This window comes from Centroberyx gerrardi, chromosome 19 (assembly GCF_048128805.1).
Source record: "Centroberyx gerrardi isolate f3 chromosome 19, fCenGer3.hap1.cur.20231027, whole genome shotgun sequence".
NCBI classification, from domain to species: domain Eukaryota; kingdom Metazoa; phylum Chordata; class Actinopteri; order Beryciformes; family Berycidae; genus Centroberyx; species Centroberyx gerrardi.
The window spans coordinates 11,134,731-11,149,446 of record NC_136015.1 but is presented as its reverse complement, the minus strand read 5'-3'; the positions used below and the strand labels follow the sequence as shown (position 1 = coordinate 11,149,446).

The 14,716-nt window shown below is 43.1% G+C and overlaps 1 protein-coding gene across 1 annotated transcript in view; it reads left to right on the top strand.

Moving 5' to 3' along the window:
• vps50 (VPS50 EARP/GARPII complex subunit) overlaps nucleotides 1-14,716 on the top strand; it is a 107,153-nt gene that overhangs the window by 28,528 nt on the left and 63,909 nt on the right. The window contains exons 10-12 of the mRNA XM_078290457.1: nucleotides 3,286-3,328; nucleotides 4,925-5,023; nucleotides 9,669-9,809. Of these exons, the coding sequence (XP_078146583.1) occupies nucleotides 3,286-3,328; nucleotides 4,925-5,023; nucleotides 9,669-9,809 (283 nt within the window). The remainder of the gene's footprint in view (nucleotides 1-3,285; nucleotides 3,329-4,924; nucleotides 5,024-9,668; nucleotides 9,810-14,716) is intronic.

The window sequence follows — 14,716 nt, the reverse complement described above, 5'->3', positions numbered from 1 at the left end:
TAATTTTGTTTATCAAAAAGAGCCAATGTCTTGGGACCTGGGAGCTGTCTCTGCCTCAATGGCTTGAAAGGTTTCAACCCTCAATATTAGACTAACTACAAGAACCCATGACAGTATTGCACATTGTAGTTGCTTCCTCTGTTCCTCTGGCTCAAAGTGGGGCACTCTAAGTTGTCTTATTAACTAGCCTCCAGACCTACTGTGCATTGCCCAACTATACTAGGCTATAACTCTATTTTGTTGCTATGTCTACTTCCGTACTTTATCTTTTGCTAACTGAGTATATGGAGGAGCATCATACTTTTTTGCTTAAAAGCAATAAAGTATGATGCTTGGATGTTGTTAGGCCCTAAACTTCAAGCTACAATCCTGACCCCACTATTGCCCTCTCTACGTAGCTTGTTGCCTAACCTTATGCACTTTGATTGAACCCTGTTATGATGCTTTTGCAAAAAGTTCTTCATACATTCAGGCTGTGTGCCTTGCCCCTTATCTTTGCTCCTCTCCTGTCCCCATTGCCAGCCCTTAAAAGTCAGCCTGGTTTTGCCAAGCAAGCAGGTACTCAGCCTCAGTCCATTCTTATCACGCGGTCCACAGGGGCAACTGTTGGGCAGCTTAAGGCCCCCACATGTCAGTGCTGTGCTTATAAACCAAAATTCCTGTCGTGGTGATAGAACAACAAAGGGGTAAAGCAGTGTCAAGTGCAATCTTGCCTGGATCTTCTCTGCAGCATCGTGATCCCTTCAGAACTGTAAAGTGTATGAACAGCTGAAATGTGTTGAGTTAATGGGGAAAGATGCTGATGGTTTTATATCGCTAGTATGTTGTCTAATAAATGCAATTTGGCATTGGATTTAATGCAGTATGGCTTGCAATAGTTTGATTGTGTTCTTTTTCTTTTACAAATTTACATGATTTTGAAAGGTTTGAGGCTTCCATACCCTGATAAAGGCCATGGAGCTGAAACGCATTGGGCACAATTTGGGCACAAAACTTTTCATAATGAATAGCCAAATCGAGTAAAGGCTTTTTAGCCTGTTTTGGAGTGCCTTGGATCTCTTTTTCCATTTGAGTTGAGCCCAGCAGACATAAGATTTGCAAACATCATTGTGTAGATGCACATGATTAGTAAACTCCCATCCCCTCATTTTCACTGTAGCAATAATACCTGAGAGGGTTTTATGATGGTGATGCATTAAGTGCAGTCAGGTACAATCAGCAACTCCAAAATAAAGGATTGGAAGTGCCTTGAAATTCCAGGTGGTGGGGACATTTTGTTCCAAAACAGAGTGTACGGGCGGGAATATGAGTTTTGAAAGCCAGAAATCTCAGCGCCTGGTGAAGTAATTGTTCAACACCCCACACATACAAATATGTTATTTATCTCCATGGACATGTGTTCAAGTAATTAGGATATGCTAATTGTGAACAGACACTTTTCAAACATTTGTTGCTGGACCAGAGAAGCCTGTAGAGTTCAACATTCACGTCACAGCTCAGAATATACTTTGTGTCAGATGTCATACAAATTCTAGAAGTCATTCTAGGTGAAGCTCCTGCAGATATCCACTTCGGCTAATTGCCGTCTTAGTATTGAGGGAGGCGGTTTGTTCGGGCGTCCTAATCTGTTAGAAGGACAGGGCGGTTCAGCTGCAGGCTCAGGAGGATCAACGTGTGGGAAGGAGGGCAGAGGGCTGCTACGTTAATTTCTGTGTCAGGGTGTTCACAGATGCAGACATACACACACACACACGCACAAGCAATCTTGGACGGGCTGCCCAACAGGACACTTCCAGCACTGCAGTAGCTCACAAATGTATTCACAGCCACGCGCCCTTCATTCCTTCCCTTCTTGTTTCCATTTCTCCCCCGGAACTGCTGGCTCAATAAAATGCTAGCAGACCGCTCATGTCATCATACAACACTTGAGCGTCCCCGCAGCATAGGTGTCCACACCTCGCCTGTTGAGCGAGCCAGACCACCACTATGGAGGAGACTTGCCCCAAGACCCTGCGGTTACCTATCACTAGCAATAATTGAAAATGGGGGGGAAAAAAACCCAAAACAAAACAAAAAAAAAAGCCGCTGATTCCCAGTTTGCTCCTGCCGTTTCAATCCTCCTGTTGCCTGCAGGGAACAGATTGTTAATTAAGTTTTTCTCCTCGTCTGTTATTTATGCATTCTGTCTGATCGTGGAGGGGTGCCGTTATGTAGGGGGGGAGCTACGCATGTACACACATAATGCACACACAACACACACACACGAACACACACACACACACACACACACACACACACACACACTCACTCTCTTCATAATGTAATTCAGTAATCTTTCTGTCTCTTCCTATCTATTTCTCTCTCTCTCCCACACACCCTGTCACTCTTTTTCACTCTTTTAGTACTTTCACCCTCCATCTCTCTCTCCACTCCACTCTCTCTCTCTCTCTCTTTCTCTCACATTCACACATACACGTTAAAGTGTGTGTGTGTATATAGAGGGAGAGAAATTCATTTTGTTACCTATTTTGCAGAAGACGTGAGAGTCTCTGCAATCTTCTCTCTGTTTCCCCCTCTTCCTCCTCCCCTCTCGATCCCCAACTGAAGCTAAGATGCTTAATTAGCAATTTGTTAAGGACACTCTCTCCCGTGGGCGACCGCGGTCTCACAAGACACAACATAAGAGCGGGCTGACCTGAGAAAGACCCCAAGCGCAGGAGGGACAGAGGCAGGGAAGGAGAGGCAGGGAAGGAGAGACGGTGGAGGAGAGGATGATTGTGAATGGGCGCAGTGCGGTTGAAGTCGCAAGGGGAGGCATCTTTCAAGAAAGTAGACGTGATTTCTGTTGCTGCTTAAGTTGAAAGCATTTTCTGTGGTTCCCAGGATGAGGCAGAATCTGAGCGTTCTCCAAGTGTGTGTAGGTGTTTTGTACCTGTGATAGTCTGGTTCATGCACACACACACACACACTCGCACACACTTACAATCACAATTGATACAGTTGTCTTTTCCACCAACAGAAATTCCACCAACAGAAAAGGTCCAATTTCTTGAATGGGAAAACTAACACTCGCCTTCCCAAAATATTCAGTGGAAATAAATCCATCAGTTATGTTGTTGCTCCCTTCTTGCCCTGTGGTGTATGAAGAGGCAAACCTGCAAGCCATGTTTGTTAATAGGGCAACTTGAACCAGCAATTCGGTGTGTGTGTGTGTGTGTGTGTGTGTGTCATACTCTGGTTCATTGAGAATCCAGTCCTCAACAATCTCCTTTTTCTCCCCCACAGTGAATTAAATTCCAAACTGCAAGACACTCTTGAGCAAATAGAGGTATGTGCTTTTCTGCTTTTTCTCTAATTCCATTATTTGAGAGTGCTATTAGTGAAGCGACTGTCGAATTTATCAGTGTATAACATTTTACTCTAGCCTCATCATTTTCCAGGACCCCTCATCTGAAAGAGGCAAATTATACTTCATTTTGACATTTTGATAGTTTGGCTTTTTCATTCTGTGTCTGTCAAATGTTGACATATTAAAAAAAAAAGTAATTACAGCGAGCATGACAAGCACAGTAAATTATATCTGTTTCATCTCTTGCTGTGTTTTGATAGCTGTGTGTGATAAATGGTATGCAAAGCAATTTTCGCTGCACCACTGCTGCCGTGTTTGAGCAGAGTAATTACCCAGAGTTTTGTCTGTACACAGGAACCATCTCGGTGTGCATGTACACACACATGCATGCATAGATAGACGTGCACTAAGGTGTTTGTGTGTGTATCAGCATGACTTTGTGAATGAGCAAAGCAAAGTCCACTGAAAGCGTATGGTTAAACACAGGCACACATCAAGGCTAGGGTTTTAGTACATGCTGTCAGTGGCATACTCCTCTTTTCTGAGAGCCAAAAACACACCACATACACACACACACATAAACACATACAAGCCATCCCCACTGTAGACACATTCTCCTCAGTCCTGACATGCTTCACAGTGCCGACAGAGGATATAATTCGGTGATGGGCAGCGTAGCGTGTAGCCTCCCTTGGTTCCTAACTGCTGTCTGTTGGCACCTTCTTTCCCATCAAACACACACACACACACACACACACACACACACACACACACACACACACTCACATGCAATACTCTTTGTAGTGTGCATAAGACTCCTACTGTCCCGTCCCTGTGTGGAAACGCAGCCAGCCAGTCAACCGAACTAAGCAATTTCTAGCAAAAACAACCACAATGAATCATCATTATCTGCATTCTAAGCATGGACTGGCACAGAAACATGCAGAGAATGTGTCAGCAGAGGATTTTTTGTTGATGACAGTACTGTACGGATTTTTCTTTGGAAGTATTTGCCATTTGCCATCACATCAAGTTGACCATGTTTTTAGTGAATGAAGCGTGCTGTCACACTGAACAAAACAAGCTAACACTGTGCATAGTCCTTCATCACATTTCCACATTTTTCAACAAATTTTACTGTACAGTGGCTAATGTTCTCCTACTGCATATACTGTATCTTCAAAATGAGCTGTTATAAAATACCTTTGCAGTCCCATTTACATTTTGACTTTGTACTTTAGTAGTGGAAAGTGCTAATGAACAGATGGCTTTTCATTCTCTGATAGAAAATGGGAAGTGACAACATTGACTTTGAAAACTTGCACTTCCCTGTACTTCCTTTTCTTGCTTTCTCTTTTCTCCTTCCTTCTATATCACACACACACACACACACACACACACACACACACACACACACACACACACACACACACACACACACACACACGTCCAATTACCTGCCCTTGGCCTTGTGTAGCAGTTTCCCCACCTATTCTATATCTAAATCCCCGGTCTTAACGCTGCTAATCCCTCTCCTCATTTTTGCCTCTGTCATCTATCTCTCTCTGGCTCCAGGAGCAGCTGGATGTCGCCCTGTCGAAGACTTGTAAGCACTTTGATGTTTCGCACTACACCAAGGTCCAGCTGGCCTACACGCTCCTGGGCAAGACGCAGGTCAGTGGCGCGGCTCGTCCGCAGGGTCACGAGGGGTTGGCTGGACATGAGCGGATGTGATGGCCTGCCTGTTGTCATCATTTACTGCATGCGTCACTTCATTTCCGTGTCTTTGTCTCTGTCTCTCCTACTTTGGGTTCTCTCTGTTTCCTCAGGTTAATGGAGTTTTTTTTTAAGTGTTACGTTTTTTTATTTTTTATTTTGTGCCAATCCTATACTTTGCCTGTCTCCTCTGAATTACTTCTGGAATACAGTCAGCATAGTTGGAGATCCTACCTTCAGAAGAAGCCATTTGCTGCCATTCATTTTTTAATTTTTTATCGTTATTTCATTGTGCCTGGGTGTGCTTGAGTTGAGTGTTTTCATATCGGTGTGTGCATTCAGAGACCTCTCAGTGGACCAGACGATATTCCAGGCTCTTTGATTGGAGAAAGAAGCTTAAGACTGTCCCAGAACATGATCTCTCAAAACACAACATTATTGTCACTTCCATGTCTTTTTATTTATTTATGGCGTATTTTGTTAGCTGGGACAGCAGTTGATTTCAAGCTACTGTAGGTTCGTAACATTTTTTATATTAAAAACCACAAAAAATGAGTAAATGTTAAAAAATCGAATTACATATGGCATTTGGAGGAAATTAATTACATCTAAATTAGACATAGACAGTCGTAAAAGGGGTATAACTCGAAATGACACCAGTAACATCCTTTAATGCTACCCTATGTCTATCTGTCTTACTTCCTCAGTCTCTTCCCACCTTGGCTCACTTTCTCTCGCCCTGTGTCCCCTCCCCAACCCCACAGTTTTTTGTCACACAGTGATGATAGCTCATGACAGGGTCCCTATCACCTGCAACCCTCTGCATCCACATGAAAGTGTTCCATTTTGCCCCGATCCCTCTCGCCTTGCATTCCTCCCTCCCATTCTCCCTTCCTCCAAGCCACAATCTCAGGCTCAGGCCCATTAGAAACTCTGTACTCCTCTTTATCAGCGGTTTCCAGATTCGGTGAATAACCCACTTTCATTTTTCCCAGCCGGAATCGGTGGAGGCCCAGGTTGTGAGGGAAGCCAACAGTCTAGCGGTTTGTGCCCGGGACGTGTTGTTAGAAATCTCTGAGGCTGCCGGGTCACGTCTGTGCTTTACCCTACTTCCTGGAGATGGGTGATTGTCGATGCTAGGAAATTGATGTAGACGCATGACATGAGAATAAGGCTTGATGTTTTCATGGGATATGACGTCTTTTGGCATTTGCCTTTCTTTGGTGACTGTGTGTGTGTATGTGTGTGTGTGCGTCCCTGTGATTATCTGTCACTACGACCTGCCATGCTGTCAAGTGTGTAAAACTGATCACATCAGGGTGCTGGAAAGACATTGAAGTTATCTGTTATTAGTGTGTAGCACACAAACACACTCACATGCAGACACACACAAACACACAAAGCAAATATCACACAAAACAACAAAACAACTCTGAAAGTATCCGGTTGTCCAGAACAAATCATCATAACTTTTTAGAATGTACTTCGTATTTGACATTTAACCAAACCGGATAAAAATGAACATCGCTCTCATCTTGTACCACACTGACCTGTTATTTACCCAACATCATTTCTGTGAATTACTGCGAGGGACAGTATGAACCCAAATTATCTTAGCATCTCCATATTATACAGGTCAACACTATTGTGTGATGGGTATTCAAGGGTTGAAACTCTAGGAATTGCAAATGAGAAGCTAGTTGTTAACTTGTTTGCACAAACAGTCCAAATGACCAAAAAAGAACCGCACTCACATCAAAACAACCATACAACAAAGAACCAACAACATAATGCGTCACTGTTGCTGGAAACATGAGCCAATGTTGATGTTAGTAAATAAGCTTTGTGCCTCTTGAAAATTAAGAGTCATCCATGAGGCGGGGATTGCATCATCAAGGCTTGTTGAGAATGAATAATGTTTTTTTTGTATTCCTGCGATAATGAGCTTTTTCAAAACCAAGAGCTAACTAACTGCAGTGTGGAGCGAACCATTTCCGCGAGGCAGCGGCTTGTTGTTGACTGGCCCGTTAGTGCTTGTTGCTTTTTTTTTCTTCCTTCTCTCTTTCTCTTTTTTCTCTTTCATTCTTACTGAATCTGCTTGTTTGTCGCACCCCCTCTGCATCTGTATGTGTCTCACGGTTGGCCCATCTCCATGTTGTTTATCTGAAACTTATTTCTTTTTGCCTCAGTGTTTTTTGCTGCAGTGCACACAGACACTTTTATTCTGGCTCTATTCACTTGGCTGCACACACGTATTGTGTCATCCAAGAGGTAATCGGCCTTACAAGGGTCTTGACACAACATATCACCTCAGACAGTTTTTCTTTTTTTCTCCAGACACTGGCTTCTTGTCCCTCACCCTGATTTCCTGGCTCAAATGCACTGGCTGCTCTTAGTCTAATGAGCCTGAGACTGTGATTGCTTTTCTAACATTAATTTGGCTTTACTTTTTAATTTGTCTGAATGAAGCATCTGCTTGTTTATTTATAAATGGCTGCAGAAGAAAGAGTGTGGTTGCACAATTAATAAATAATATCATCTTAAGTGTGGTGGCTTGGTTTTAATGGGAGTTAAAAGGCACTGGGCAATGAACTGAGGTGTAATTGTGCCTCCTTTCCTCATCTCCAATTCATGCTTTGCACAGCCAGTGATTTTGATGATATTTTTAGGACGGATGAAGTGAAACTAGCTCAGAAAGAAAGAAAGAAGCGTTGAAATTGCTCCTGTGGAAGCGGGCAGCCAGGATGGACAGCGGCTAGGTTCTGTGATCATGAGCTTGTAGGAAGAAAATCTAATTAAGCTGTAACACCCATTACCTATAGGGCTTTGCTCGACACTGCACCCACGCCTCCCATGACTCCAGTGTCCTCGGCTGACTGGGGTCCCACTGTGCAGGGCTGTGGGCGGGAGCTGGGAAAAGAAAGTGATTGTTACTGTAACTTAAAAGAGAATAAGGACCGGGATGAAAGAGTTTGAGATGGAAGGCACAAACAGAGGACACTGCAGTAGAGCCAGATTCTGCTATGGATGTTTTTGTGAAATCATGACCAAGAGCATTTTGTGTGTTCTTGCAAAATGACATCCCCGATTGTTAATGATTAATGATGTAATGATTGAAGTTATAATCGTTTAAGGTTATAAAACAGCAGTACAAGTAGTCCTATTTGGATATTATTAGGTAGTAATATTTTCAAGGAAATCCATAACCCATACATGTCCTAGCACTGTGATTAAACTATGCGAGAGAGACAGAGAGAGAGACTGTGATTATTTTGGAGGCGACTCCTATTAGGTGCTTCCCGAAATACACAGTTGGCTTCCCAGAGGAATAAAGAATGTCAGTTGATTTTCTGAATAGGAAGGGATGTAAAGGTTATCAGTGAAGAAGACAGATGTCACTTAATTAACACTAGTCCTTTTTAAGTGACTGGCATGTTGATGAATATTTTTGTTAAAGAAAAAATCCACCTTAAAACTTTTTTATAAGCAGCAATTGGTGATGTACAGTACATTGAGCCCATTTTGTTGTTTGGTGGTGTGTTTTTCTTATTGCTGTGGATAACTGGCCAAATGGAGACGATGTGATAGCAGAAAATGTTTCAGCTATCTAAAATATCATCGGTGAATGGTTTTTGTGTCAGTCCCTCACATCTTTGAATCCATTATAGAAGAGGCAGAGATACCAATTTCTCCACTGACAGTAGCCTCAATAGACCAGAATACAATGCAGCCACAAGACATGTTGTGTTTTGAGTAAGGGCCACAGCTTTTGCTTTTTCTCGACTGGAAAGACTGTCACTCTCTTACTCTTACCATTGCTATCACTATCGTTTTCTCCATCTATACACGCATAACCCACAGCTGAATTCAGCAAGTTCACACACACTCTCTGGGAGTTGTTGAAAGTCCTTCTGGGAAATCACTAACTGAAGTAGAAGTACACAAGTACAAGTAGGTTGAGGAACCACACCTCACAGATTGATGATATCTAACAGTGGAATTTGTCTTTATGTTTGAGTGGCCAGATTATGTTTTATTCACATTATATTTTATTCATGAAATGGCTCAAGCTACACTGTAGAGACACTGGTCCATTTTTCCTCATGAGAGTAAGAGTGGACGGGGTGGGATGCAGTTGTCTGCACTGCCATACCACAAATGTGACAAGTGTGACAAATGTGTGTTCTTATTTTTCATAATTGCCCCATTGATTACACTTGTCACAACAATTTGGGCTGGTTTCATAGACATCAGTTGAGCCTACTATTAGGCTATAAGCTCTTTGCAGTGGGAATTATCCTTCTGTTTTAAGTACGGAGTTGTCTATGTGTGCTCTGTCTATGAATGCTCCCTTTAATCTTAGAAATCCTGGAAACAAAAAGGCCCCTCATCACTTGGACTAGACTTAGGGGGCTTCTTTTATAACTTACATAATATGTCAGTGAATAATATAAAACTTGAGTTTCTGCCATCTAAAAGTTAGCTTGGTGACTTCCCTGCTGTTTGCCCTTCACAGGTCCACACTAGCAGATCAGATTGGCATCCATCTCTGGACAGTTGACACATATTCTCCCATAACAGTGTGTTTGGCTCTCTCCTGCAGACGGCCATGGACCAGCTCCACATGCACTTCACCCAGGCCATCCACAACACGGTGTTCCAGGTCGTTCTGGGATACGTGGAGCTGTGCGCCGGCAACGCCGACACCAAGTTCCAGAAGATGCAGTACAAGGATCTCTGCACGGTAAGGGGATGGTTGTGTGTGTAAACATATGTACTTTTAAGTGTGGTCATGCATATACAACCGTACACACACACACACACACACACACACAGCTAAGCCACCCTGTCTCTGTGTTAGATGGGTGGTCAATCTATTGCACCAGTTTCTCCACATTCTGTCAATGTCATAGCAGCTTTTTGCCTGGAAAAATTCCATTGACTTGGCTAGATGCCTGGGTGAAGGCTAACCACTGTTTTAGTTAGTGAGTGAAGAGCTCAAATAAAAGATAATACGACCTGCCCACAGCTCTGATAAAATGACAAATACCCCAGGACACATCACAACGCACATACACATTCACACTCACACACACACACACACACACACACACACACACACACACTTGCACATTTACACACAGCACTCCCCTAGCTCTCTTATTGCCCTCTGGCCAAGCGAAAAATGCCTTATTTCATGACAAGGGATTGTACATATTACTCATAATAGAGCGAAATGAAGGAGGAGAGGAGAGCGGGGAGAAAGTGATTGAGAGAAAGGAAAAAAAAAGTTCTCACTCTAGTGAAAGGCGCTCTCTATCGCAGCCACTCACTATGAGATAATTAATCTTGCTCGCGCTGCAGAACCGATGCATTGAATAGCATTTTTTGACTGGTTTCTCCGTTCTGGCCTAATGCCTCAATGCGCTCTCTCTCTCTCTCTCTCTCTCTCTCTCTCTCTCTCTCTCTCTCTCTCTCTCTCTCTCTCTCTCTCTCTCTCTCTCTCTCTCACCTGATCTCTCCCCCTCTCTTCCCTCCCCTCCATGTCTCCCTCCCTGCTATCCTTAGTTCGCAATAAATCGCATTTGCCTGCCCAGCAAGCAATAACCTGGCCAATTCATCACAAACTGCTGGGTGTGAGTTGTCTCCCCCTGGGGCCCTTTTACAATCTGACCTGGGTCTTGTAGATTGCGGTATAAAGAGGTAAAGGGAGAGCGTTCCTCCTTGCTGGAAGGGCCCGTTCATATCGCTCAGGTCAGCTGTCTTCGTTTTCTTATCCTTGACCCTGTTTGTCATGTTTTTAAGAAGGGAACAGCGGACCAAAATATCGCTCCTGTGGCGCTCCGAACTAGGTCTTTCCACACATGCAATGCTCCACTTAACAGAACAGGGAACCATTTAAATTTGTCACTATAAAAAGATGTAGAAGACAGTAGAGTGAAATAGGTCTTTTTTGTGTTGGGAACGAACAAAATTGAGCGTACTGACAGCTATGGTTGTCTGTGTCTCACAGCTCCCCTGTATAATTTGCATGGAGCTATAAACTAGTAGTTACAGACATGTCCTAATGTTTACTTGTGTTTGATGGATACCCTGTCAACACACCGCGTTGCCTGGGTGAGCTCACTGATACTACACACACACACACTTTCTCCCCAACTCTAGATTAATGGGACGTGTCGTTGCACTGTTGGCTATGTGATCATGATTGATGGGGGTACACACACACACACACACACACACACACACACACACACACACACACACACACACACACACACACACACACACACAAGAAGATCGATGTGAGCTCCCGACACGCAGTTTATCTGTGTTTTGACAGCATATTGACTCTGACTTCAGTGAGTTTTCAGGTCTTTTCTGTGCTTCCTTAACTCTTTACTTTAGATTATTTTGTTTGTCTGAGGCAGGTTTCTAGTTCTGCATATTTATCCCCAAAGTGTGGGTACTTCAATAAAGTGTCAAAAGAAAAGATTGCCCTAGGTACCCATGTGAAATGTCAACGTAGCTTATAAAGTACTCACACCAGTCTGAGATGTTCTTGAAGAGGTGTGGAGAATCAGACAGGCTGATAACATTGTCTTATTAGACTTTACTGAGTCTTTTCCCCAGTGTTCCTCTCTGAGGGTGTTTGGGATTTTAGAGCTTAGGGGCACTCAGTGACTTGTTTCTAATCTAAAGAAAATATCCCTGTGACAGAATGGAAATGGTGTAAGTGGGGCAGTGGTAGTCTAGAGGTTCAAGATCTGGTGACGGGAAGGTTGCTAGTTCAAATCCCCAGACCAGCTGGGAAAATGTGGGTGAATGAGCAACATTGTCCACTCCCTCAGCAACTACTGCTGAGGTGGCGCTCCAGTGGAGCTGCTCAGTGGACTGCAGGAGAAGACTGTGGCCGTTCTGGGCAGCTCCCAGGGGTGAATGTGTGGAACAGGATGAATGTGTATCAGGGTGTTGCTGGAAAAGAGCAAGCATGCCCAGTCGACTCCCTGGATAAATAAAGGTTAAGAAAAAACTGACCCACGTTAGACCCTCTGAACTTGCCACTTAGTCGTGCTGAGTTAAAATTCAAGGGAAATGGGAATGCTCAGAAAGGTCAGTTCTTATTGTGAAAGGGGCTTATGAATTTTACATAACAGCTCATCATTATCGGTTTGCTTCACCCCTCATCAATTCCCTGCTCTTTTTACTGTCTGACTTCCCTCCCTGATGGAAATAGATCCAAGTCTGTAGGAACTTCTACTTCACTGTATACTGTGCTGTATACATATTTTGTGCCAAAATAGCAGCAGTTGAATTTATCATGAGAGCGACTATTTAACAGTTTAACCACTTGTAGGCTTTAGACAAAGTGACCTAATATAGTAATAATGCATGGGAGGGAATGTGCTGTAATTATGGTTTTGGCTTTTAGCCGCATGGGCGTAACATTTAAGTACCCATAATCCCACAAAAGATTGCCCTCTTGGTTCACTTACCAACGCATATGTAGTTTCAAAAGTTTAATTCAAAGTGGTGCATGTAAGCATGAAAGCAAGTGAAAGCAGGACAGATGGCTTACTAGCCCTCTGGTTACCACACTAGGTAACATAGTAGCAAATTCCACGTTTCATCACGCTGGGATGGCCACTCTTTATGAAGCTTTGACCAATTAAATTGCTTTGTTCAAACTTTGCTCATCTAAAACTCATTAAGCATTATTTTTGTTACCTGTATTGCACACAGCCATTAGCTGATGGCAGAAAAAACACCCTGACAATGATTTCAAACAACTGCTCGTTGATTACCCAGGTCCATCCTCCTTTTTATTATGCGATGTCCCATCATTTTGATATTGGGCGGCCTTTAAGTGCTGTTGTATATCTCAAGGACGGACCATTTGGCGAGGCTGTCGCGTGGATACAGACGTTATTGCTTTTTCATATTAACCAGTGCCATGATCCTAGGCAGCTCCAGTCTAGTTTTCAATGCTTTTTGTGTTTAGTTAATCACTGATGCAGCTAGCTTCATTATAGAATGAAACCAATCCGCTGCAGAAACATTGTGCCCCTTATCTCCCCAGCTCTTCTGGATGGAAATTGGTCTTATGTAGTGTGTTTATATTACTGTGTCACAGCGGCGATACACATCTAAGCCCTGTGGGTGTTTATCATGAAGAGAGGTTTTATTTCCAAAGGAATGCTTTGTTTGATTTGTTATCCTTGGGCCAGGATGCCCCAGTCATCATTTGATTATTTTTATTTATTTTTTTCATTTTGTTTTTGGATGCTTCTTGATTTTTCCCCGGCAATAAAAAAAAAAGAGTTTGTCTCCTGTCTGTACTTTGAATGACAGCAAAATGCACTCGGGTTTTCCTCTCCATCTGAAGTCCTCAGGGATTCAGTCGATGCTTTTGACAAAGATTGTCAAGCCCCATGAACCTTGGTGTGGTGCTCGACAAGTTTTTGTGATGACCCATATGAAACTACGTATGAGACAGGAACATTTTTGATCACTCAAAAATGTTCCTGTGTGAAACAGTCTCCTATCCCCTCCTTGTCAATTGTCATTAGTCACTGCTGCTGATACACATTTATTTGTACACTTCCATTAAGTGTATAGTTATTGAAGAGTATCCAGTCCATAATTGTGATTTTCAGTATCTTCAGACAGGGCTACACACTTCAGAGTGAGTGTGAGTGTGTTTCAGGCAATCGGGCTGTGAGAATGTTGCTCCATCTTTTTCGGTTGTCTAGTGAGGGTCTCCCATAAGACTTAAGTGAACTCTTGCATCTGTAATGATATTGCATAAGCATATAAAAATAAAATCAAACAGCACAGTGTGCATTTTAATTATTAGTATATTGCTGTTGTTATTGCCTGTGCCCACTGACAGCTATGATTTCCCTTGTTTCGAGACCGGCTGTACTGTGGAACTCCGTTGGCAGTGGTTTGCGACTTTGCGTAGATCTTGCTGGTACTGGCCTCTTTGTAGATTTGGGGGAGCATATGTAAGTTGATTCAAGTGGACTGGCAGAGTACCATAAGGTGTTTCTTCATTAAAACTCATGCTGCAGTATTTCTTGTCCATTTCCGATGGTTTTGAAGAAGAATGGTGATGGTTTCAGCTCTCTGTTTTTCCCCTGCGATCAAAGTGAAGCTGAATGTGGAACCGGAGTTCGTTCAGTAGGCCTCTGGGGTGGTCCGGATTGCAGGAATATGAGTGGCGTATTATTTTCTCATCACTGGCAGTCAGCGCCTGGTGGTGTGTGGTTGTGTCTCTGCCCTCCCGTCTCATCTTCTTCACCACTCCGAGGAGTACGCTATTAGCCGCCTTGATCTCTGCATCCTTCATGATACACCAGGACCGACTGATAGGGGGTTCGTTTAAGTATCTGTTCAGTCCGGCTCTGAGCCCAAGGTAGCCGCTAATACCATAAAGCTCATTGTTGTTGCTGTCACCAACATTAGCAACATTATAATTTTCTTACTTATCCTCAAGCACTCATCCAAAATGTAGGGATGACATAAATCAAAAGTTATATTTTGAAACACTCTTGAGTCTAAACTGTAACAGCAGCTAATTGTTTAACACCGTAGGGTTAGATAACCGTTACAGTGTAACAAATTCGATTGAAAACAAAGCAGAATAAT